Below are 26,607 nucleotides of genomic sequence, written 5' to 3'. Positions count from 1 at the left end.
AATTATTATAATAAATGTAAAAGGAAATAGTTAATGTATAACTTCAAACAGGTTGAACAACGCTGCACTGAGTCATGATGACAGATCTAGGGTCAGTCTGGTGATGTCAGAGTTCTGTAGTTTCAACAACAAACACAAAGTCCTCCTGTCCTGTTCATGTTTTATTTTCATGCCATTTGAATAAAAATTCACCTTTACATTTTATAAATAACCATCATTTGTATTTTTCCCATTGAAATCACATTGTGACGATCACCAACGCCACGATGGGGTTGTGGTCACAATGTGTCAGACTGTCTTTGACGATGAATACATTATTGTTAGAATAAGTTAAAAGAATGAACATGATACCCATAACACCCAAGACTTTAAGCTTCCTCTTCATGTTGGCATGGTGACTCTGGGATGTTTTGATGATGGGATGTTCATACGAGACTAAAGAGTGTGATAGATAGATAGATAGATAGATAGATAGATAGATTGGGTTGGGATTTGGGTTGTTTAGGTTGGAGTTGGAGTTCTCCCCTCCCACTGCTAGCAGCAGGAATCAAACCGATCATCTCCATGGTCTCTGTGTGTCTGTGCAGCTGGGTGTTGGAGCCATGGAGGGACCAGAAGCCCTGAGGTTCGGCCCGGGGAGAGAAGCCATGGAGGGACCAGAAGCCCTGAGGTTCGGCCCGGGGAGAGAAGCCATGGAGGGACCAGAAGCTCTGAGGTTCGGCCCGGGGAGAGGACCAGGTCAGCTGGGTGTTGGAGCCATGGAGGGACCAGAAGCCCTGAGGTTCGGCCCGGGGAGAGGACCAGGTCAGCTGGGTGTTGGAGCCATGGAGGGACCAGAAGCCCTGAGGTTCGGCCCGGGGAGAGGACCAGGTCTCCGGTCTCTGTCTCTATCTCTGTCTGAGCTGGATCCAGGTCTGGTTCTTCCCCGTCCGGCTGCGGTCCACAGGACTGACTCTGGAGGAGCCTCAGCACCGAGGTGACGGACCAGCAGCTTCACACTCATCCTACACTCCAGTCATGAATGAAGAGGAAATGTGAATATTTGCTTTGCTGGTCGATTTACAGCCTGAGCCCCTAAATCTTCTGCTTGTGCTCCTCAAATATGAAGTTAGAGGCCTTTTAGCATTTCATTGTATAGTATTGTATAGTAGCTACAGTGAAGTCAGTGTGTAACTTTATCAATCAATCAACTGGTTCAAGCAGCTGATACATAGAATAAAAAGAGTACACTGCAAAAACTCAAAATCTTTCCAAGAATATTTGTTGTATTTCTTGTCAAAATGTCTAATTTCTACTCAAAACAAATTTTTTTCCTATTTAAAATAAGACTCATCACCTAAAAATTAACTTGTTTTTAGATCATTTTCACTTGTTTCAAACTAATTTTCACTTGAAATAAGTAGAAAAATCTGCCAGTGAAAGCTGGTTTTTTGTGTTTGTAATAAGAAAGAAAAACTTGCTCCACTATCAGATTTTTCTACTTCAAGTGAAAATCTGCTTGAAAGAAGTAAAAAGTGTCTAAAAACAAGCTGCTTTTAATGTATAACTATGTATGTACAGTATAAATATACTTATTTCAAGTAGAATGAGATTAGTTTTGACTAGAAATAAGACAAATGTTCTTGGTAAGATTTTGAGTTTTTTGAGTGTAGCTACCATAAAATAAATAAATAAATAAAATACTGAGGAGTAAAGTGGAATCGAGGGTCTAATAACCAAGACCAGATGAATGTGTGAATGTCCCTTTAATCAGATTGACTGATGATCTGATTGGCCGTGTGGTTTCTCTCCCCTCAGGGAGGACGGAGCTTCTCTCCCTGGAGGAGGAGACGTGGATGTGGCCTCAGCTCCCAGACTGAAGGAGGAGGAGGAGGAGGAGGAGGTGAAGACGCCGGTCCACTCTCCTCCGTCTCCATGGCGACCCTAACCCTGTGTTATCCCAGCAGTAGAGAGGAAGGCTCAGGTTGTTGTGTGTGTTCAGGATGGAGACTCCAGTGAGGATGAAGCCGTGCTGTCTCTGCCGGGGATGTCGCCGCCCGGCAGCGTGGTGGATGAAGAGCTGCTGCTGGACCGAGTCAGAGAGCTGGGGGGTCGGGACGGGACCCGGTCTGAAGGTGCAGTAGACCTGGTCGCTGTGGGAGCATCTACCGTAGTTTAGTTTAGTATATTTATTTCGGTTTCATAAAAACAAATACAGTAGACAAATATAAAGGTATAAATACAAAACAAAATAAATCAGAACAAAAAACACAACAAGCAAATCAATTTACTTTGACCGAAAAGGTGTAGGCTGAAGCATCAGCTTATTTTGCCTACCCTTCTTAAATTAACATTTTTCGTTCACTCAATTTAAAACTTTTTTTTTTTTTTTTTTTTTTTTTTTTTATCTAGTGTTTTTTTATCTAGTGTTTTATCTAAAGTTTTATTACAGCTAAAGGATAATTACCGTTTTTTACAATCTGGACCTTATTTCTAGCATAAAATCTGATCATTTCCTCCCCAGATAACTTTGGTGTCATTCCAAGTGGTTGTGATGAAATGAGCTCCAGCCGAGAGGCGCGTATATCCGTATAATGGAGTCTACAGGGTCTAAATAACACATTATCTGCAGAGAAACTCCTTCATTTCATCAATATTTAGTTCTGATAGGCTAGTGCTATTCCCCTCTGAGTCCGGGGTTAGCTGTTATCAACATCCGGGTCTGTAGGTTGACCTACTGACCTCTGACCTGGATGATGTCATCTCTGAGCGCCGCCCGGCTCATTCTGATAATAATCATTCTGCTTCGGCATTCGGGTCCATTTTTATCTCAACTAGCCGGAGCTTTAGTGAGAGCTTTTTAAAAGCTTTTAAAAAGCTTTTAAAAAGCTAGCCAAATAGCCAGTGCTAAATCTCCATGAATATTTATATTTACCGTTTGAGTTTTGATAATTCATCTTCTTGCTGTAAGAGATGAACTAGGCAATCCAAGACTGTTTTACCTAAATTAACAAGTCTGAATCTGTGAGTCCACCATCTTTATTTTCTCTGTACAACAACAAAAGCACATGAACACAACGCACTGGTAAATACCAGGTCACAAGTGGAAAATACCATCTGTACCATAGCGCATGAAGGCAGCATAAATACATCCAATCGTCTTTTCTTTGTAGCTGAGGTGGAATAATGTAAATATCAAGACGCGTGGTTACTATGACGACTGGGACTGGAGACAGGAGACAGGGATGGTCTTGGACCTGGTCTTGTCACTCGTCTCCTTCAGACTGGTCCAGTTAAAACTCTGATGTGTCTCTCTGGTTTCTCTCCAGCGTGGCAGAGCGACAGCCACAAGGACCACATGGCGGCGATCAGCAGCGAGACGTTCGACCGCCTCCTCAAGATGTCCCCAGACTTCCACGGCTGTAAGAGCCACATGGCGGCCTTCGTCCTGGTCCGAGGTCAGAGGTCAAACATCATGTCATCAGAGCTACTCAGGTGTACACACTGAGTCTCTGCTGCTGACAGGTCACATAGAGTTTCACCAGGGCTGAAGTCTCTAACGGCGCTGGTTCCAGTAAAGAAAGTGAATGTGGTTTCTGCATCGTGTTTTTTGTGTTGTGGATGAAGTCAGAGAATCAGCTCTGTGACTAAAACACCAGTTTCTACTAGTACTACTACTAGTACTACTAGTACTACTACAGGTTTCTGATCCTTCCAGGTTTAGTTCAGTGAGATAATCTTCACATATGAACTCCTTTTCTACCGTATCTGAAGCTTAATGCCACGTCCAGAAGTAAAAAGCTAACGTTAGGCTTTAACGGGCTACTACACGGTCACATGACTGACGTCACCACCACTAAGCTTTCCACTGGTTTCAGCCGCTTTATGTTACACTCTACAAACATGATTTTTTTTCCAAATTTGTAGACAAACTTGTTCTGTCTCTCACAATGTGCTCAAAATATCAGAGAGACTTAGAGAATTTGAATTATCAGCCTCTGAGTGCGGCCACGTCTGTCTCTGCTCCTCATTGACTCCAATACAAAGATTTTCTGAGAGAAGCAGAACGGACCGATGTTTTAAACTCGCAAGTGTCTCCAAAATATTTACTGTAGAAACACCAAAATCACACCAAATAGTTGAGGAAGTCCTTAGAGCAACGTGATCTGTGTTTTGTTCTGATAGGAGTTACCGTTTTGTCACAGTAAGCCTAAATGTGAGACCAGTGCAGAGGCAGAAAATCACTCTTTTTTTCCACATTTCTGTCTGCCTCAGCCTGGGGGGCTCCTATCGCCGTGGTAACCACCTCAAGTTGCCGTGGTAACGTCTGATTGTCAGGCCAGAGCTCGTTAAAGTTTATAAACAATAATTATTATTTCTTAGGGACTGTTCGTTATTTATCATCAGTGCCACCAGAGGGATTCACAGGACTTTTTTTTTTTTTTACATGACCCCCCTGTCGGAGTCAGTAAATTTTAACATGACCCTGCATTAAACCTTATCAAAAGATACATGACCCCCCCCCCCCAGCCATCGACACGTGACATCGCATCACGTAGCGCGTGACACTACATTATTTCATTTTGACAACCATGTGTGCAACACCTTCTCATCAATCCATGCCATTTATCAGCTGTTATTAAAACCCAACTCATCAATAACAGAATTGGACCAGCTCACATTACACAACAAGTCATTAACAATTAATCCACACTCAAACCGAAGCAACAATAATGTGAACCATACTCAACAACAACGTATTATTACAAGGTTTACGACAGATATGACAGACAACTGTGTGTGTGTGTGTGTGTAAGAAGAGGGAAAGAGAGAGAGAGAAAGTACGTACAACCAGCTAACTGTTAGCTACCGTAGCTCAGGTGTCGGTCTCCCGTCAGGTAAAAGCTGCCGTTTATTCCTCAAATGTAGTTCATGAAGTTGTCTCCGGTACAGTTATCCATCACTGTAGTTGAATTAGCCGCTAAACTGCTGGACGCTAAAACCGAGGGGGCGTCTGTTTGTTTACAATTCACAAAAGCAACGTGAACGTACGTGCTGCTCAGACTATGTAGAGTTACGCAATGAGGCAGGCAGGCAGCGTAGCCTCTGTACGGTACTGAAGTTAAACTCACTCACCCATAAGAGACGTGCTAAGCCGCAGGCAGAACCCTTATTAAGTTCTTGGCGAAGCGGTTAGCATCGTCGCCTGCGGTGCGGGAGACCCGGGTTCGAACCCCACTCAGGGCAGACCAGAACAATATAAAATAACGTTGTGATTCGGGGGCCGTTGCTCTCATTGTCATCAGTGTTTGCAGCTTTGAAATGTCCCGTTTTTGTTTTGTTTTTGTTTTCTGCGGGCATTGCAGTGTCCTCCAGACAAAATGTTGAATGACCCCCCCTCACTGACCTTTTTTTTTTTAGTGGACCCACCCCTCAACAAAGAATATTATGACATGACCCCCCCCCATTTTCCTCCGGTGGCCCATTCCATAAATAACGAACGGTCCCTTAGAGTCTGGAGACAGGAACACGTTTCTCTCTCCGTATTGATTGGAGCAGTGATTGGTTGGTGATCGGTGATTGGTTGGTGATCGGTGATCGGTGATTGGTTGGTGATCGGTGAGCTGTGATTGGTTGGTGATCGGTGATTGGTTATTGGTGAGCTGTGATTGGTTGGTGATGGGTGAGCTGTGATTGGTCGGTGATTGGTGAGCTGTGATTGGTTCCCTCCTCAGAGGTGCTGGACGCCGCCGGTCGTCCACGTGACCAGTACCGGGTGGTCGCCATGGGAACCGGTCACTCAAGCTGCAGCAAGTGGCTCCGCTACAACGGGACCATGGTCCATGACTGTCACGCCATCGTCACCGCCAGACGGGCGCTGCTCAGGTACAGACCAGTACAGACCAGTATAGACCAGTACAGACCACTACAGACCAGTACAGACCAGATCAAACCAGAACAGACCACCACAGACCAGTACGGACCAGTACAGACCAGTACAGACCAGAACAGACCAATACAGACCAGGTCCTGGTTGAAACGCTCCAGCTTCAGTTTAAGGTGAGGTGTAGGTGTAAAGTGTTTGTCAGTATGAGGTCATAGTGGTGATGTCATCCCTCTGTACTTCTATAGACCGAGGCTGTGTTGTAAATCACCCCCTATCACGGATGTAGTGCACTATATAGTGTGTTCACCATTTTGTAGTGTTGTTCGAATTCTCCGCGATTAATTTCATCCACTATGTAGTGGATGACAAAACACCCACAATGCACCGCGAAATTGAGTGAACAAGCGATGTACACTACTTTCTACTCCCGTATCCCACAATGCAATGCGGTCGTGTTTTGCCAGAGAAGAAGAGGAAGCTAATTAGCATGTTAGCTACAATTTATTTAGGCAATTTACAAAAAAAACTCCTCAGACGTATTTGCCTTCGCTCCGTTTGCCTGAGCAGCAGGAGTTGGGCAGCAGCATCCGAACATTAACAGGCAGCATTAAATCAATCTAATTAAGAAACTGTAGTAGAATATGTAGTAAATACGATCTGACGAGCTAAGCTAATAGCCACAGAGCATAGCCACAGAGCCGCTAACGGCTCACGGTCGGGACACACAACAGTAGTTTACCAAACCAAACTTCCGATATTTCAACAGTTTATTGTCCGAGTAACACAACCACACAGAATCACATCCTCAAATGTTCCTGCAAGTGTCCGGTTTTTCTTATTTTATTTTTTATGTGTCCGGTTTGTTTCATACATCCATGGTTTGTTTACATGATTCTCGGTGCGTCTGCTTCCGTCACAGCAACACCTGGCGCATCAGCTGACGCAACCACGTCCAGAAAATTACCGTCTAGTGTCCGAATTCTCCTCCCGTCGTTCCCTACATCGTGTACATGATGTAGTCCACTATATCATATACATGATGTAGTGGATAGTGAGTGAGTGAGTGAGTGGATGATTTCGAACACAGCCCGAATCTCCTTGTTGTTTACATTCTACTTCCTGGTAGAAAACCAGCTGTAATGTGAATGAGATCAATAGTAACGAACGAGAGTTTAGCTATATATCATATTTTTCACGCCCTATCACCGTTTAGACAAATCTGAAATGATGAAGAAACATTACTATTTCTGTGTGTGTGTTTTGTGTTGCTATGTGTTGTATTTATTCAGTTTGAGGGAATCACAGTGTCTAGAAAGCATCAGTGGCTCAGCTGACAGAGACAGCTAACGGTAGCTAAGCTAACGGTAGCTAAGCTAACAGCAGTAGCTAAGCTAACAGTAGCTAAGCTAACGGCAGTAGCTTAGCTAACAGTGGTAGCTAAGCTAACGGCGGTAGCTAAGCTAACAGCAGCTAAGCTAACAGCAGGACGTCAGATGTTAAAACCCTCCCGTTGTGGGACACGACATGAAACTACTCCAGTTAGCTCAGTCATGTTGGAACTCAGATATCCACTGGAGAAAATATTTTTTCATGGAGCGTTTATTGAGTCACTGAGTTATTAAAGTTAAACAGGTAGCTAACCGTTAGCCCGGCTAATCTATGATAACCATGACTAATTACAAAAACGTCCACACATAAATAGTAATGTTTGTCCAATCATTGGTTTTATAAACTTTACAAACATCAGATTAGTCTAAACGTCACTATTGTTCTCATGCTGGTTTTCTACCAGGAAGTAGTTGGAAACAACAAGGAGATTCGTCCTATAGCAGACTGAGAAGCTGTTGTGTGTTGTTGTGTTGTGTTGTGTTGTTGTCAGGTTCCTGTACAAACAGCTGCTGCTGTTCTTCGACGGCGAGGCGGCGGCGGGCAGCGAGGCGTGTGTGTTTGAGAGCAGCAGCAGCAGCAGCGGCCACCAGCTGCAGCTCAGACCCAACACCAGCCTGCACCTCTACACCAACCAGAGTCCAGAGGGAGCGGCCAACAACTTCTACTTCAGGTTTATCATCATCACTCACTGAGGCATCGCTTCAATAAACTACAACCTCATTCTACAACCTCATCGTTTCAATACACTTCTACAACCTCATCGCTTCAATAAACTTCTACAACCTCATCGCTTCAATAAACTTCTACAACCTCATCGCTTCAATAAACTTCTACAACCTCATTGCTTCAATAAACTTCTACAACCTCATTGCTTCAATAAACTACAACCTCATCGCTTCAATAAACTTCTACAACCTCATCGCTTCAATAAACTTCTACAACCTCATCGCTTCAATAAACTTCTACAACCTCATCGCTTCAATAAACTTCTACAACCTCATCGCTTCAATAAACTACAACCTCATCGCTTCAATAAACTTCTACAACCTCATCGCTTCAATACACTTCTACAACCTCATCGCTTCAATAAACTTCTACAACCTCATCGCTTCAATAAACTTCTACAACCTCATCGCTTCAATAAACTTCTACAACCTCATCGCTTCAATAAACTTCTACAACCTCATCGCTTCAATAAACTTCTACAACCTCATCGCTTCAATAAACTACAACCTCATCGCTTCAATAAACTTCTACAACCTCATCGCTTCAATAAACTTCTACAACCTCATCGCTTCAATAAACTTCTACAACCTCATCGCTTCAATAAACTACAACCTCATCGCTTCAATAAACTTCTACAACCTCATCGCTTCAATAAACTTCTACAACCTCATCGCTTCAATAAACTTCTACAACCTCATCGCTTCAATAAACTTCTACAACCTCATCGCTTCAATACACTTCTACAACCTCATCGCTTCAATACATCAACACTCACTGAGGCATCGCTTCAATAAACGTCTACAACCTCATTCTACAACCTCATTCTACAACCTCATCGCTTCAATAAACTGCTACAACCTCATCGCTTCAATACACTTCTACAACCTCATCGTTTCAATAAACTTCTACAACCTCATCGCTTCAATAAACTTCTACAACCTCATCGCTTCAATAAACTTCTACAACCTCATCGCTTCAATACACTTCTACAACCTCATCGTTTCAATAAACTTCTACAACCTCATCGCTTCAATAAACTACAACCTCATCGCTTCAATAAACTACAACCTCATCGCTTCAATAAACTTCTACAACCTCATCGCTTCAATACACTTCTACAACCTCATCGCTTCAATACATCAACACTCACTGAGGCATCGTTTCAATACACTTCTACAACCTCATTCTACAACCTCATCGCTTCAATACATCAACACTCACTGAGGCATCGCTTCAATAAACTTCTACAACCTCATCGCTTCAATAAACTTCTACAACCTCATCGCTTCAATAAACTTCTACAACCTCATCGTTTCAATACACTTCTACAACCTCATCGCTTCAATAAACTACAACCTCATCGCTTCAATAAACTACAACCTCATCGCTTCAATAAACTTCTACAACCTCATCGCTTCAATACACTTCTACAACCTCATCGCTTCAATACATCAACACTCACTGAGGCATCGTTTCAATACACTTCTACAACCTCATTCTACAACCTCATCGCTTCAATACATCAACACTCACTGAGGCATCGCTTCAATAAACTTCTACAACCTCATCGCTTCAATAAACTTCTACAACCTCATCGCTTCAATAAACTTCTACAACCTCATCGTTTCAATACACTTCTACAACCTCATCGCTTCAATACACTTCTACAACCTCATCGCTTCAATTCACTTCTACAACCTCATCGCTTCAATTCACTTCTACAATTCAATAAACTTCTACCACCTCATCGTTTCAATACACTTCTACAACCTCATTCTACAACCTCATTGTTTCAATACACTTCTACAACCTCATTCTACAACCTAATCGCTTCAATACACTTCTACAACCTCATTCTACAACCTCATCGCTTCAATAAACTTCTACAACCTCATTCTACAACCTCATCGCTTCAATAAACTTATACAACCTCATCGTGTCAATAAACTTCTACAACCTCATCGCTTCAATAAACTTCTACAACCTCATCGTGTCAATAAACTACAACCTCATCGTTTCAATACACTTCTACAACCTCATCGCTTCAATAAACTACAACCTCATCGCTTCAATAACCTTCTACAACCTCATCATTTCAATACACTTCTACAACCTCATCGCTTCAATAAACTACAACCTCATCGCTTCAATACACTTCTACAACCTCATCGTGTCAATACACTTCTACAACCTCATCGTTTCAATAAACTTCTACAACCTCATTGCTTCTATAAACTTCTACAACCTCATCGCTTCAATAAACTACAACCTCATCGCTTCAATACACTTCTACAACCTCATCGTTTCAATAAACTTCTACAACCTCATCGTGTCAATACACTTCTACAACCTCATCGCTTCAATAAACTTCTACAACCTCATGGTTCCAATAAACTTCTACAACCTCATCGCTTCAATAAACTTCAACCTCATCGTTTCAATAAACTTCTACAACCTCATCGCTTCAATAAACTACAACCTCATCGCTTCAATACACTTCTACAACCTCATCGTTTCAATAAACTTCTACAACCTCATCGTGTCAATACACTTCTACAACCTCATCGCTTCAATAAACTTCTACAACCTCATGGTTCCAATAAACTTCTACAACCTCATCGCTTCAATAAACTACAACCTCATCGTTTCAATAAACCTCAACAACCTCATCGCTTCAATAAACTACAACCTCATCGCTTCAATAAACTACAACCTCATCGTTTCAATAAACTTCTACAACCTCATCGCTTCAATAAACTACAACCTCATCGCTTCAATAAACTTCTACAACCTCATCGCTTCAATAAACTACAACCTCATGGTTCCAATAAACTTCTACAACCTCATCGCTTCAATAAACTACAACCTCATCGTTTCAATAAACCTCAACAACCTCATCGCTTCAATAAACTACAACCTCATCGTTTCAATAAACCTCAACAACCTCATCGCTTCAATAAACTACAACCTCATCGCTTCAATAAACTACAACCTCATCGTTTCAATAAACTTCTACAACCTCATCGCTTCAATAAACTACAACCTCATCGCTTCAATAAACTTCTACAACCTCATAGCTTCAATAAACTTCTACAACCTCATCGCTTCAATAAACTACAACCTCATCGCTTCAATAAACTTCTACAACCTCATCGCTTCAATACACTTCTACAACCTCATCGTTTCAATAAACTTCTACAACCTCATCGCTTCAATAAACTTCTACAACCTCATCGCTTCAATAAACTACAACCTCATCGTTTCAATAAACTTCTACAACCTCATCGCTTCAATAAACTACAACCTCATCGTTTCAATAAACTTCTACAACCTCATCGCTTCAATAAACTTCTACAACCTCATCGCTTCAATACACTTCTACAACCTCATCGTTTCAATAAACTTCTACAACCTCATCGCTTCAATAAACTTCTACAACCTCATCGCTTCAATAAACTTCTACAACCTCATCGCTTCAATAAACTTCTACAACCTCATCGTTTCAATAAACTTCTACAACCTCATCGTTTCAATAAACTACAACCTCATCGTTTCAATAAACTTCTACAACCTCATCGTTTCAATAAACTACAACCTCATCGTTTCAATAAACTTCTACAACCTCATCGTTTCAATAAACTACAACCTCATCGCTTCAATAAACTTCTACAACCTCATCGCTTCAATAAACTTCTACAACCTCATCGCTTCAATAAACTACAACCTCATCGCTTCAATAAACTTCTACAACCTCATCGCTTCAATAAACTTCTACAACCTCATCGCTTCAATACACTTCTACAACCTCATCGCTTCAATAAACTTCTACAACCTCATCGCTTCAATAAACTTCTACAACCTCATCGCTTCAATAAACTTCTACAACCTCATCGCTTCAATACACTTCTACAACCTCATCGCTTCAATAAACTTCTACAACCTCATCGCTTCAATACACTTCTACAACCTCATCGCTTCAATAAACTTCTACAACCTCATCGCTTCAATAAACTTCTACAACCTCATCGCTTCAATAAACTTCTACAACCTCATCGCTTCAATAAACTTCTACAACCTCATCGCTTCAATAAACTTCTACAACCTCATCGCTTCAATAAACTTCTACAACCTCATCGCTTCAATAAACTTCTACAACCTCATCGTTTCAATAAACTTCTACAACCTCATCGCTTCAATAAACTTCTACAACCTCATTCTACAACCTCATCGTTTCAATAAACTTCTACAACCTCATTCTACAACCTCATCGTTTCAATAAACTTCTACAACCTCATTCTACAACCTCATCGTTTCAATAAACGGGGCGTGTCTTATTCTAGTTATGTGACATCATCGGTGGGCGTGTCTCATTCCAGTTGTGTGACATCATCGGTGGGCGTGTCTCATTCCAGTTGTGTGACGTCATCGGTGGGCGTGTCTCATTCTAGTTGTGTGACATCATCGGTGGGCGTGTCTCATTCCAGTTGTGTGACATCATCGGTGGGCGTGTCTCATTCCAGTTGTGTGACATCATCAGTGGGCGTGTCTCATTCTAGTTGTGTGACATCATCGGTGGGCGTGTCTCATTCCAGTTGTGTGACATCATCGGTGGGCGTGTCTCATTCCAGTTGTGTGACATCATCGGTGGGCGTGTCTCATTCCAGTTGTGTGACGTCATCGGTGGGCGTGTCTCATTCTAGTTCTGTGACATCATCGGTGGGCGTGTCTCATTCTAGTTGTGTGACATCATCAGTGGGCGTGTCTCATTCCATTGTGTGACATCATCGGTGGGCGTGTCTCATTCTAGTTGTGTGACATCATCAGTGGGCGTGTCTCATTCCATTGTGTGACGTCATCGGTGGGCGTGTCTCATTCTAGTTGTGTGACGTCATCGGTGGGCGTGTCTCATTCCATTGTGTGACGTCATCGGTGGGCGTGTCTCATTCTAGTTGTGTGACATCATCAGTGGGCGTGTCTCATTCTAGTTGTGTGACATCATCGGTGGGCGTGTCTCATTCCAGTTGTGTGACATCATCGGTGGGCGTGTCTCATTCTAGTCATAGATATATATACGTAGATGCCGCATCTGACGCTGCTGCCCATTGGAACGGATTGTCGCCGCCGCCGCCATCTTGAGCAGGAGGTGTCTAACTTTTACTTACTATAGTCTACAGAGGCAGAGGTCTATTACTGAATTTTCAACCGATTTTCAAGCCGTTTGTTTTAATATAAATACTACAATTCTGGTACATAACTCACGTTAGCAGTTAGGGTTCATGTAAGTGCCATAAAACCGATTTAATATGGCCTAGCACAATTATATAGGTAGCCTACAGTGGTTTACACTCACTCGCCGGCCTCATCACCATGGCAACCACAAACTCACAGCCGGGGGAAACAGCTGATAAGCCTATAGCCTACACATCAGGCAACAAAATAACAAACTATTAATATATTAAAGGTTGACTATGTAGAAATACAAGAAAAACAACAGAAAAAGAATTCCAGCAGTCGATTGCCAGACCGTTGCTAGGTAAAACGGGCCGTTGCTAGGGACTCCGCTCTGATCAGAGGACAGAGGAGGAGAGCTAAGCAGGATGTTTACCTTATGTTTCATTTTTACCGTCATTAACAGCATAATTAATGACTTGTAGCTTGTTACAGGGACAGTGGAGGCTCTCTGCCTTCACACCGCTGCTGCTCAGAGCCTCAGAGCCTCAGAGCCTCCGCTGTCACTGCTCTCGTCAAGTTGGAAAAAAAAAAAAAAAAAGGAGCTCCGTGGCACCGAAAGTCTGCGACGATAAACGTGTTTATGACAGATAAGACTACACAAATACACCCATCCTAACAAGTATATGATAATCCATTGATCCACCGATTGATTATTAAAAAGGCTTGGTTGAAAACATGACCGGGAGGAGGCAGGAAAACAGCGGAGAACTGAGCCACATGTCGGCTACAGGCAGGTACGAATGTAAACAGAACGTTGAGAGAAAGTCATTGTCGAGCCCGTCAAAAAAATAAAAAATAATAATTCAGACTAAAAAAAATGTTTTTATGGAAAAGCAATACTTTCATTCTGTACCCCTCTAAAGGCCCCATGGATGTATTATTTTTGAAAAAATATAGCTTTTAATAAATATTCTACATATTCAACCTTTAACTACCGGTATATGCACTAAATGTAACACATATCCCACCCTATGATACGTTACGTTAGTTTAATTTATGTCAGATAACTCACCTACATCAAATTCAACAAGTTCAGAACAGTTATATAATATAAAAACAACTTATTACTTGAGAAAAGTTCTTCCATGTCTCTTCGTTTTGGCGTTTCTTTCATGGGAACATCCGTACGCGGCACTAAAGTTTGGCATTTTGCCAGATTCACAGCTGTCAAACCCTCTGACTGTTGACTGCTTGTCAGGAGGAACTACTCCTCAAGATGGCGGCCGTGAGACATTCCAAACAAGCCCGAATGCGGCATCTACGTGTATATATCTATGTCATTCTAGTTGTGTGACATCATCAGTGGGCGTGTCTCAGGCTGTGTTCGAAATCATCCACTCACTCACTCCCTATCCACTACATCATGTATATGATATAGTGGACTACATCATGTACACGATGCAGGGAACGACGGGAGGAGAATTCGGACACTAGACGGTAATTTTCTGGACGTGGTTGCGTCAGCTGATGCTCCAGGTGTTAGCGTGTTAGCGTGTTAGCGTGTTAGCTTACTGCTGTGACGGAAGCAGACGCGCCGAGAATCATGTCAACAAACCATGGACGTATGAAACAAACCGGACACATAAAAAATAAAATAAGAAAAACCGGACACTTGCAGGAACATTTGAGGATGTGATTATGTGTGGTTGTGTTACTCGGACAATAAACTGTTGAAATATCGGAAGTTTGGTTTGGTAAACTACTGTTGTGTGTCCCGACCGTGAGCCGTTAGCGGCTCTGTGGCTATGCTCTGTGGCTATTAGCTTAGCTCGTCAGATCGTATTTACTACATATTCTACTACAGTTTCTTAATTAGATTGATTTAATGCTGCCTGTTAATGTTGGGATGCTGCTGCCCAACTCCTGCTACTCGGGCGAGGCAAACGGAGCGAAGGCAAATATGTCTGAGGAGTTTTTTTGGTAAATTGCCTAAATAAATCGTAGCTAACATGCTAATTAGCTTCATCTTCTTCTCTGGCAAAACACGACCGCATTGCATTGTGGGATACGGGAGTAGGAAGTAGTGTACATCGCTTGTTCACTCAATTTCGCGGTGCATTGTGGGTGTTTTGTCATCCACTACATAGTGGATGAAATTAATCGCGGAGAATTCGAACAACACTACAAAATGGTGAACACACTATATAGTTAGAGCACTACATCCGTGATAGGGGGTGATTTACAACACAGCCACATTCTAGTTCTGTGACATCATCAGTGGGCGTGTCTCATTCTAGTTCTGTGACATCATCAGTGGGCGTGTCTCATTCTAGTTCTGTGACATCATCAGTGGGCGTGTCTCATTCTAGTTCTGTGACATCATCAGTGGGCGTGTCTCATTCTAGTTCTGTGACATCATCAGTGGGCGTGTCTCATTCTAGTTGTGTGACATCATCAGTGGGCGTGTCTCATTCTAGTTGTGTGACATCATCAGTGGGCGTGTCTCATTCTAGTTGTGTGACATCATCAGTGGGCGTGTCTCATTCTAGTCATAGATATATACACGTAGATGCCGCCTCTGACGCTGCTGCCCATTGGAACGGATCGTCGCCGCCGCCGCCATCTTGAGGGGGAGGTGAATGGGTTTTGTTATGTTTTGTTTTACCTCGTACTGCCGTTCGTGACATGCATGACGTCATCTATGGTTTTTACCATAGGAACTCCCCCTCAAGATGGCGGCCGCGACGACATTCCTGACAAGCCTGAATGCGGCATCTACGTGTATATATCTATGCATTCTAGTTGTGTGACATCATCAGTGGGCGTGTCTTATTCTAGTTAGTGAAGACGAGCAGGAAGGAGGACGAGGAGGAGGAGGAGAATAATCTGATGAAGAAACTAAATGTTTGAAGGAGATCTGGACAAAGACTGAATTTACAGAAAAGCTAGAAAGCAGAACAAGAAAGAAGCAGTTGGATGAGTTTAATAAAGTAAAGTAACTCTGATGTCTGGTCTCTAGTGGGAAGAGACGAAGGCTGATAAAGACCTTTCTGAGTGATTATTCTAACTGAGCGATGTCTTGTAGCTGCAGTGTGTCGACCTCTACACAGAGTAACTGTGTGTGTTAGATTAGATTAGATTAGAAAACTTTATTGATCCCCGAGGGGAAACTGCTTTGGCACCCAATAAAAACACATACATCCACTTAAAGCAGATATCAGTGGAATGTTTTTGTTAATATAAGTCCTAAATAGTCCTATTTTCCGTCAGCAATCACTTACATGAAGTATTTCAGCCTAAACACGAGTCTCTCCGTCACTCTGCTCTGCTGTAACCCGAGGAGAAAATGTTCCTTGTGGGATACAAGTGTTATCCAATGAGGGGAGAGAACGGCATGAAGGGCTGTGTGTGCAGCCAAGGGATGCGCGTGAATGTGGTGACGTAGCACGAGGACCAATTGATGCCTGACAAGGGCGGGGGCTGCTAACTCATGGTGCGTTCAAGGAAACTCGTACTTTGTGTTTTTCCTTCCTGTGAAGTCATACCAGTTCGATCTGGTACGAGTTCACGGGTCGGAAGTTACGAGTGGCCGTTATAGGGAACTTTCACAGACAACAGGATGGTAAAAACACGAGCTACGGGTTACCTGGAACGCTACCAAGTCGTAGTTGTGACTTGAAGCTGTAACTTACGGTTTCAAAAGCCTGCCTTGAACACAGCATTAGCCGAAACGGCCGTGCCACTGTTATCTGCTTTAACAAACAATACAAACGTCTTTATTTGTCCCAAAAAGGGAAATTGATTTGCAGCCAGGAAGATCCACACATTCAAACACATACACAAATAGACCACCAAATAACATGTAACATATAACATATAACTGTGTGTTGTGGCTGTGTGGTTCTGGTTGTGTGTCTGTGTGTTGTGTGTGTGTGTGTGTGTGTGTGTGTGTGTCTGTGTTGTGTGTCTAGAGGCAGCAGCAGCTGGTCGGGCCCCAGGCTGCACTACCACGCCCGGGGCCTCTTGGTGCCGGTGGCCTACCTGGAGCCCAGCGTGTTGACCTCTACAGAGAGTAACTGTGTGTTCAGGTTGTGTGTCTGTGTTGTGTGTTGTGTGTGTCTGTGTTGTGAATGAATGAATGAATGAATGAATGAATGAATTTATATTTATTTACGTGTCGTGCACCAATTAAGGCACCCAGCCTATCAGGGCTTAGTTACAAGACACATTATCATCATATTTAGACACCAAACAAACTCATCAGAGCTCAGACAAAACCAAACAAAAACAGAAACCACATGGAGTTCACATCAATAATTCACTTTTTCTTTTTGACCAGGCAGTTTTTATGAAAGTAGCTCTAGTAAAGACTTCTTTTCTGAAGAACCGTTCCAACTTTACCTCATCATCATCATCATCAACCAAAAACAACTCAGGTTTCACATTTTGCATTTTCTGAAACAAAAACTTCCTGTTCTAGCTTCGTCATATAACGGACAGTAGCTGGGTTTCCATCCAAGTCGTATCGAATTTAAAAGCGGATTTTGTAAAAATGCGCAAAAAGCAAAGCGAATTTATGCCCGTTTCCATTCATTAGTGTTTTGCGATTAGGAGGAGTGCACCGTGAGATTACGTCATAAGAGAGCGTGAATGTATCCAACAGTTGACACTCAGCTGACACTCAGCATCATGGACAATTTACGTACTTTCCGGACTATAGACGCACCTGTATAATCCGCACCAGCTACATGTTAAAAGAAAATACATATATAGGCCGCACTTGAATATAAGCAGCAGGTTTTCATGTTGTAACATGAGATATTTCCACAGAAAGACAGTAGGAACTGTGACAGTCCGCTCGCTTTTCCGCTGTTTTGGTTCTGCTCCTCTCCTCCATGTGCATCTGTTTACATACGAAGCCGGTGAAAAATCAATAAGTTACATAACGATGTTACGGCGTGTGATTGTGTCGTCTTAACTGTCATAAACAAAAGATTACGGGTTACGGAGCGTTTGTGTTGTGGTGCAGAGAGGAGAGCTGGGACACCGGGGCGTCGCTGGGTGAAGTCCAGCAGCTTCACCCACAAACTCTGCCTCAATTCACATCATCTGTTTCCATCACAAAAACTCGCATTTCCTTTATTCGATACGCTGACAAATCCCCCCCCTCCAAGCGTATAAACTTTTATGCGCATTTGCTGCCTTTATTCGAATTTCTGGCGTTTCCATTCAAGTATTTATGCGCATTTTCACAAAATGCGCATAAGAAAAGGTGGATGGAAACGCAACTACTGAAACACAGAATGCAGTTCATCCTCAATTACATTTAAATTACATAATGTGCATAGTCTTTCATCCTCAGGTACTGAGTTAATAAACCTACTGTTGTGTGTCTGTGTGTGTGTCTAGAGGCAGCAGCAGCTGGTCGGGCCCCAGGCTGCACTACCACGCCCGGGGCCTCTTGGTGCCGGTGGCCTACCTGGAGCCCAGCGTGTGGGGGGCCAGGGTCTGCTGCATGTCGGGCAGCGACAAGCTGAGCCGCTGGGCCGTCACCGGGCTGCAGGGGGCGCTGCTCAGCCACTTCATCCAGCCGCTCTACATCACCAGCATGGTGCTAGGTAAACACCACGCATTATGGGATGTAGCCCGGGCCCTCAGCCCTCTGTTACTGCCAGTGATACTGGTTAAAGGGACAACCAGGAGTTTCTCCATCTGCAGAACGAAAAATTCTGCGACAATAAAAAAGTCTCAATCAATCAATCAATTTGTTTATTTGGGGCATGTCAATTTAAATCATCATCATCACACTTCATCTTAGTTCAAATAATACAATACACATGGCCGAAAGGGAAAGCGGGAGAAGCAAAAGCTGATCTAGTCCCGCCCCCATTACCCACAGAATAAAATCTTTATCATAATCTTTTCTTTTCTTTTTAATCATATGATATCATAATTTTTTCATTCTTTAAACACCACGCATTATGGGATGTAGCCCGGGCCCTCAGCCCTCTGTAACTGCCAGTCATACTGGTTAAAGGGACAACCAGAAGTTTCTAGGCCAGCACGAGCAGGCTGAAAAACAGTTTTTTTCCCCCAAGCCACCAGACAATTAAACAAATCAACCCAACAATAAATCCAAATGGACAATGGACTCTGGCTGTGGCCTTTTTAACTTCCCTTTAATCCTTTTAAACTTCTTAGGTTTTAGTATTGTAATTTATTTATTGTCCCTTTTTATTTATTATGCATATTGTTAATGGTCCATTTTAGATAAATCTATGGTTTTGTCTCTATGGTTATTTTGTTATTATTAGTGGTGGTGGAAATGCTGGGCGAGCCGACCAGCGTTTCTTTACTTTCGGTTTCGTGGCGAGTCATGAGAATAACGCCGCCGTATGAATCTCCGTTTATGGTGGGAACTACGACGGTATGTGATCGTCTTCCAACCTCTGACTTTAATTCTTGATGAATGAAAACATGAGTCTGTCTTGCACCGGTCAAAGAATTTCACGGTGCGGAGGCTCATAAATGTAGTGTGGAAACACTTCGCTTTAACAAAACTCCTGATTGTCCCTTTAATCATCATTTACACCTGCTACAAACATTAAGCTCATTTACAGGCAGATAAAGAAATAGCCTCATAGTCATGTCATGTTTTCATAAAGGTAATAGATTACACTTGCTTTTCATGCTTTGAATTTTTTGGAAATTGGCCAGAATCTTTCTCCACCAAGTCGATGCAGCTGCCAGTTCCAGTCAGTTTGTTTCTGGGATGTTTCTACACAATTGGTCGTTATTTCTTGGCTGTTTTTAGACATTATGCATACCTGCAAACTAGTCGCCTTTCGGCTATAATCGCCGTTTTTCTGGTCAACTGGGTCGTTTACGTGAATCGTGCAGAACCGGGGAGTTTTTCAAAGGGGGGGGTGATAGAGTCTTGATAAACATATCGGACAGCTTTTATTTTGAAACGACACGCGGGAAGTTATCTGATGTATCGGTGGAACGCAGAAAACTATGATGACAGGCGCCTTGGATAAGCGTGTGTGTGCATCGGGGCCATTCAGCTGTAGCGTCTTTTGCTCACATACTTTCAATGTAGGCGCGAGTTATGCACGCGGCGCGCCGCACATTCGCCGTGCTTGTTTTTTCATGCACGTTCGCGGCACACAGCTCCATACCTGCTTCTACCGCTGGTGTTCTGTCAGACCGGTTCTGCTCCGTTTGAAAGGCGAAGGAAGAACGTATGTGGAAAGACGTGATACACACTCATTTTATGTGCTGTGATTTTCAACCCCCAGGCTACATACAATGCTGTGAAAAAGTATTTTCCCCTTCCTGATTTCTTACTCAAACTTGTTATTAGTCATCAAACAACTTTTAATAGCCTAGACAAAGATGACCGAAGTACGGTAAATATAAAATGCACTTTTTAAATTATGATTTCATTTATTAAGGGGAAAAAAGCTATGCAAACCTACCTGATCCTATGTGAAAAAGTAATTGCCCCCTCTTGTTAAATCATGAACTAACTTTGATAAACCTTTTTATTTTTTTTGGAAAGCTGGTTCAATTTCACTCTTCACATCCAGGCTCCAGTGATCCATGGTGAGAGCCTTTATCCACTAATGGAGAAAGCTTGGAACAGTGGTGAAAACCTTCCCAAGATGGCTGCCCCATCAAAATATTATACAAATAAATAAAAACATTGTGTGACAAATCTGCAAAAAAGTAAGAAATCAGGAAGGGGGCAAATACTTTTTTCACAGCACTGTATTTAATGGAGGGGGGACAATACCTGATATTCTCAGCTGTAAACAGTAGGCTAAATATAATCATAGAAAGCTGAAAGCCACAGTTCATGTGGTCATCCAAACTGATGCATAATCTTTAGTCAAATAATGTGAACATTTTCTGCAGCTGACCCCACCTGATTGAGGTGTACTTATTCTCTCAAAGCTGTCTTTTTAATGAGAGATTTGCTCTCTGTTTAACTGGGAACGCTCCAAAAAGCATAACTTGCATATTAAAATCACAAACATTTTCTCCCGGGGGGGGGGGGGGTTGGTTTGGTTTTTCGGACCTTGTCACCTTTTTTACTCTCTGGAGTTTGCAGGTCTGATTATGACGTAATTAACGGCCTGTAAATTAAAGGGTTACCCTCATTTCATTTTTCTAGTCTGTCGTTACTAATCATCATCCTAACCTGGCAGGTTTTTACCCGTCTGTGGTTTTTAATTCAGCTGAAAGTGCAGCCTGGGGTTGATTTACACTTAGATTCTAGATGATATCGTCCTCAGTGGGAAACTGAATGTTATCTATGCCGACTGAAACTTAAAGACAATGCATCTGATATAGACACATCTATCTTTTTTTGTCTTTGGTTTAAGATAAACTGCAGTTTGAAGTGCAACAACAACAAGTATTTAGGGTGATTGTAATTACACAGGATTTCTGTAGGAACGGACAGAAGTTACAGCTCTAGATTTTAAAAGGTGAACAGCTGGTTGGCTCCAGTGCAGCAGCAGCAGCTGAGTTTCTTCTTTGTTCTAGATTAATCCTCCTGTCAAATTGACCCAATCTGTTCCCTTCCTCCATCCTTCCTTCCCTTCATCCTTACTTCTTCTTCCTTCCTCTTTTGATCCAATTGACCTGATCTGTTCCCTATCCCTCCATCTTTCTTTCCTTCCCTTTTCCCTTCCTTCTTTCCCTTCTTCCTTTCCTCTTCTTCCTTCCTTGAACGAATCTGTTCCCTCCCTCCCTCCCTTCCTTCCTTCCTTCCTTCCTTCCTTCCTTCCTTCCTTCCTTCCTTCCTTCTTTCCTTCCTTCCTTTTTGACCCAATTAACCTGATCTGTTCCTTCCTTCCTTCTATGTTTCTTTCCTTTTCCCCTTCCTTCTTTCCTCCCATTTTCCCATTGTCCTTCCTTCCTTCCTTCCTTCCTTCCCTTCATCCTTACTTCTTCTTCCTTCCTCTTTTGATCCAATTGACCCAACCTGTTCCCTATTCCTCCATCTTTCTTTCCTTCCCTTTTCCCTTCCTTCTTCCCCTTCCTTCTTTCCTCCCATTTTCCCTTTGTCCTTCCTTCCTTCCTTCCTTCCTTCCTTCCTTCCTTCCTTCCTTCCTTCCTTCCTTCCTTCCTTCCCTTCATCCTTACTTCTTCCTTCCTATTTGACCCAATTGACCCAATCTGTTCCCTCCCTCCTTGTATGTTTCTTTCCTTTTCCCCTTCCTTCCTCCCTCCCTTCCTTCCTTCCTTCCTTCCTTCCTTCCTCCCTTCCTTCCTTCCTTCCTTCCTTCCTCCCTCCCTTCCTTCCTTCCTTCCTTCCTTCCTCCCTCCCTTCCTTCCTTCCTTCCTTCCTTCCTTCCTTCCTCCCTCCCTTCCTTCCTTCCTTCCTTCCTTCCTCCCTCCCTTCCTTCCTTCCTTCCTTCCTTCCTTCCTTCCTCCCTCCCTTCCTTCCTTCCTTCCTTCCTTCCTTCCTTCCTCCCTTCCTTCCTTCCTTCCTTCCTTCCTCCCTCCCTTCCTTCCTTCCTTCCTTCCTTCCTCCCTCCCTTCCTTCCTTCCTTCCTTCCTTCCTTCCTTCCTTCCTTCCTCCCTTCCTTCCTTCCTTCCTTCCTTCCTTCCTTCCTTCCTTCCTCCCTTCCTTCCTTCCCTTCGTCCTGGCAGGCGGCCAGAAGCTGCTGCAGAAGGATGAGGTGTGTGACCTTGTTGTTGTGTTGTTGTGTTGTTGTGTTGTTGTTGTGTTGTTGTGTTGCTGCAGGCGGCCAGAAGCTGCTGCAGAAGGAGGAGGTGTGTGACCTTGTTGTTGTGTTGTTGTGTTGTTGTGTTGTTGTTGTGTTGTTGTGTTGCTGCAGGCGGCCAGAAGCTGCTGCAGAAGGAGGAGGTGTGTGACCTTGTTGTTGTTGTGTTGTTGTTGTTATTGTTGTTGTTGTGCTGCAGGCGGCCAGAAGCTGCTGCAGAAGGAGGAGGTGTGTGACCTTGTTGTTGTTGTGTTGTTGTTGTTATTGTTGTTGTTGTGCTGCAGGCGGCCAGAAGCTGCTGCAGAAGGAGGAGGTGTGTGACCTTGTTGTTGTTGTGTTGTTGTGTTGTTGTTGTTGTGCTGCAGGCGGCCAGAAGGAGGAGGTGTGTGACCTTGTTGTTGTTGTGTTGTTGTGTTGTTGTTGTTGTGCTGCAGGCGGCCAGAAGGAGGAGGTGTGTGACCTTGTTGTTGTTGTGTTGTTGTGTTGTTGTTGTGTTGTTGTTGTTGTGCTGCAGGCGGCCAGAAGGAGGAGGTGTGTGACGTGACCAGCAGGCGTCTGGACGGCGGCTGGGAGCACTTCCTGCCTCCGTCCTACAGGAAACACCGCGTGTCCTTCGTCTGCGGCGGCTACGTGGGGCCGGTGGTGACCTCGCTTCACCACGACAACCTCAGCATCAACTGGTGCCACGGCGACAAGGACGTGGAGGTGGTGGACGCCAGCGAGGGCTTCATCATCGAGGGGTAACGCGCCTGGTTAAACCTTTAGTGTTCTCACTACATTTCCCATGAGCCTCAGCGCAGGGTGACATTCTTGGACCGGAGTAATGCTGCCTTCATGTGCTGTGGTAATTATGGAAAATACCAGAAGACGAGGTGAAAAGTGAACACATGAACACCCTCTCATGTGGTATTTTCCACTGGGCAACTCGTAGAATGTTTTGATGCCCGAGCTGCTGAGATGAGAATAACCTTTGACCTTTTCAACATGGCGGTGAGCATCGCAAGTTTCGTTAATGGTAAGCAAGGCAATAAGCCTTTAGAAAACAGTTAACAGCTATTCACTTTATGTATGAGTGCATGTACAGTAAAAAACGCTTTTAAAAGGTAAAGGTACTTTATTTGTCACATATACAGCTAGTACAGTGAAATTCTTTCTCTGCATTTAACCCATCCCTGAGGAGCAGTGGGCAGCCGCGGTGCAGCGCCCGGGGACCAACTCCAGATTATGAGCCAGTGCCTTTGGTCAGGGGCTCTGACTGGAGGATTAACCTAGCCGACATGTTTTTAGTGGTGGGGGAAACCGGAGCACCCGGAGGAAACCCACGCAGACACGGGGAGAACATGCAAACTCCACACAGAAAGGCCCTGGGCGGCCCGGGATTCGAACCCAGAACCTTCTTGCTGTGAGGCAACAGTGCTAACCACTGTGCCACCGTGCCGCCCACTAAAAAGCCACATAGCCAGCGCTCAATCTCCATGAACTTTAATATTTACCGTTTGAGTTTTGATAATTCATCTTCTTGCTGTAAGAGATGAACTAGGCAACCCAAGAGTCTGAATCTGTGTGTCCACCATCTTTATTTTCTCTGTACAACAACAAAAGCACATGAACACAACACACTGGTAAATACCATCTGTACCACAGCACATGAAGGCAGCATAAGACGGACGAAAGAGAAAACATTTGAGAAGAATGTCCACATTCCAAACCCACTCAGACATACTAACTTCCCTTACTTCTTTGTTCCTAGATTCTCTAAAGAGGTTGGTAAAGGGTCATTTCAATTTAAAGCCCCCTTTGATTGGAATAATCTCCCTCCTTCTCTGCGTTCTATTACCTCTCTTCATTGTTTCAGGAGGTCACTATATTTACATCTTAAAGGGATAGTTCAACATTTTGGCAAATTGGCCCATTGCCATAATTGCTATAGTCATAGCAGTAGGTTCATTACCTTTAATTGTAGGTGTAAGCTATTTTCAGTACGGCGGAGCGCAGCAGCTGGCTGCTCAGAGCTACGCTATGGAGGCTAACGGAATTTCTTGGTTTCCCTCATTAAACTCATCAAATTCAACATCCCAAAACTCCACAGCGCTTTTGTAGACAAGTTGTGAGCTGCACAACCACCACGCTATGAGATAATGACGGAACGATACGAAACGGAGCCGTTTTCGAGGTAAATACAGGGTAAATACGGAGACTGCTTGCTGAAAAACTGTCCCTGAACGCAACGCGCATCAGCGGTTTTGTATGAATTTACCTCGAAAACGGCTCCGTTTCGTATCGTTCCGTCATTATCTCATAGCGTGGTGAATGTGCAGGTCACAACTTGTCTACAAAAGCGCTGTGGAGTTTTGGGATGTTGAATTTGATGAGTTTAATGAGGGAAACCAAGAAATTCCCTTAGCCTCCATAGCGTAGCTCTGAGCAGCCAGCTGCTGCGCTCCGCCGTACTGAAAATAGCTTACACCTACAATTAAAGGTAATGAACCTACTGCTATGACTATAGTGATTATGGCAATGGGCCAATTTGCCAAAATGTTGAACTATCCCTTTAAAACAAACTGCTCATGTTTTTAGTTAATTACTTAATTGATTGATTCATTCATTGTTATTCTTTCTTTCTCCATTTTGTTATTTCGTTATTCCTACTATGTTATTTAATATGTCTATTCTGTTAAATGTATGGGGGTAGGGGTGGTATGTGGGAGTGTGTGAGCCAGATGTCTGTATTTGTTGTATTGTCATGTTATGTATGTCTACAATGTAATGTAGTGTGTTGTTGATGTTGTGTGTTCTATGTATATGTTTGTTCAGGGACCCCCTTGAAAATGAGATGCTACATCTCAAGGAGCTATCCTTTAATACATTCAAATTCAAATTCAAAATGTTTTTATTGATCAGAGGTTGAAGACGATCAGATTCCGTCGTAGTTCCGACCGTGAACGATGCCGACTAGCGATCCGGCCGCGTTATTCCCATGAGCCGCCGGGCAGCGTCCGGGAAAACTGAAAGTAGGAAATGCTGGACGAGTCGACCACTAAATAATAATATCAACATAACTATAAAGACAAAACGATATCTCAAAGGAGTTTTCAATCATCCAAGTGAAACGTCTTCTAGACAAATAACCAAGTCCAGTTGCTTCCCATTGAAAACTCCTTTGAGACACTATGACCTGGACAAATGAGAATATGCACCGGCTTATTCCGACAAAACCATATATTTATCTAAATGGAGCCATTAACAAGTGGTAACGTAGATTCATCCACATTAATATGAGACTCTTTTAGAACCAAATCCAAACTCCTGGTTGTCCCTTTAAGAGCTGCAGGTTGATTTGGGGGCAATAAGCTACAGATACAATGTGGTTGGTTGTGAAATGGTTGGAAAACAGCACAATATGAGACCTTTAGAGCTTCTACAAAGAACTGTCATGTAGTGTTGATGTTGCGCCCCCCTGTGGACAACAGTGGTAGACACTAGCTGCGTTTACATGCAGTGTTTTCCTCAATCTGATTATAAACAATCGTATTAAATGAATCTTATTGGACCTGTTTACATGAACACTAAATAAAGCAATCCACATTCAGTCTGCGTCTACATGGACCAGCTGAAGCCGGTTAGAATAAACTCTGTCTCAGTTCAGCGGCTGCAGCCTTCGTTGCTACAGTCTGCCCTATTTCCTGTTTCCTATTTTTTTATACGTGACGCCTA

The 26,607-nt window shown here is 43.2% G+C and overlaps 1 protein-coding gene across 1 annotated transcript in view; it reads left to right on the top strand.

The window, feature by feature from the left end:
* Nucleotides 1-602: 602 nt before the first annotated feature.
* adad2 (adenosine deaminase domain containing 2) overlaps nt 603-26,607 on the top strand; it is a 28,536-nt gene continuing 2,531 nt past the window's right edge. The window contains exons 1-8 of the mRNA XM_085798906.1: nt 603-976; nt 1,798-1,882; nt 1,982-2,134; nt 3,263-3,437; nt 5,715-5,865; nt 7,746-7,925; nt 18,563-18,794; nt 23,422-23,633. Of these exons, the coding sequence (XP_085655032.1) occupies nt 603-976; nt 1,798-1,882; nt 1,982-2,134; nt 3,263-3,437; nt 5,715-5,865; nt 7,746-7,925; nt 18,563-18,794; nt 23,422-23,633 (1,562 nt within the window). The remainder of the gene's footprint in view (nt 977-1,797; nt 1,883-1,981; nt 2,135-3,262; nt 3,438-5,714; nt 5,866-7,745; nt 7,926-18,562; nt 18,795-23,421; nt 23,634-26,607) is intronic.

The sequence above is a fragment of the Trachurus japonicus genome, chromosome 14, assembly GCF_045865225.1.
Source record: "Trachurus japonicus isolate A0001 chromosome 14, Traja_1.0".
Classification (NCBI taxonomy): Eukaryota; Metazoa; Chordata; class Actinopteri; order Carangiformes; family Carangidae; genus Trachurus; species Trachurus japonicus.
This window is presented reverse-complemented; position numbering and strand designations above follow the sequence as displayed.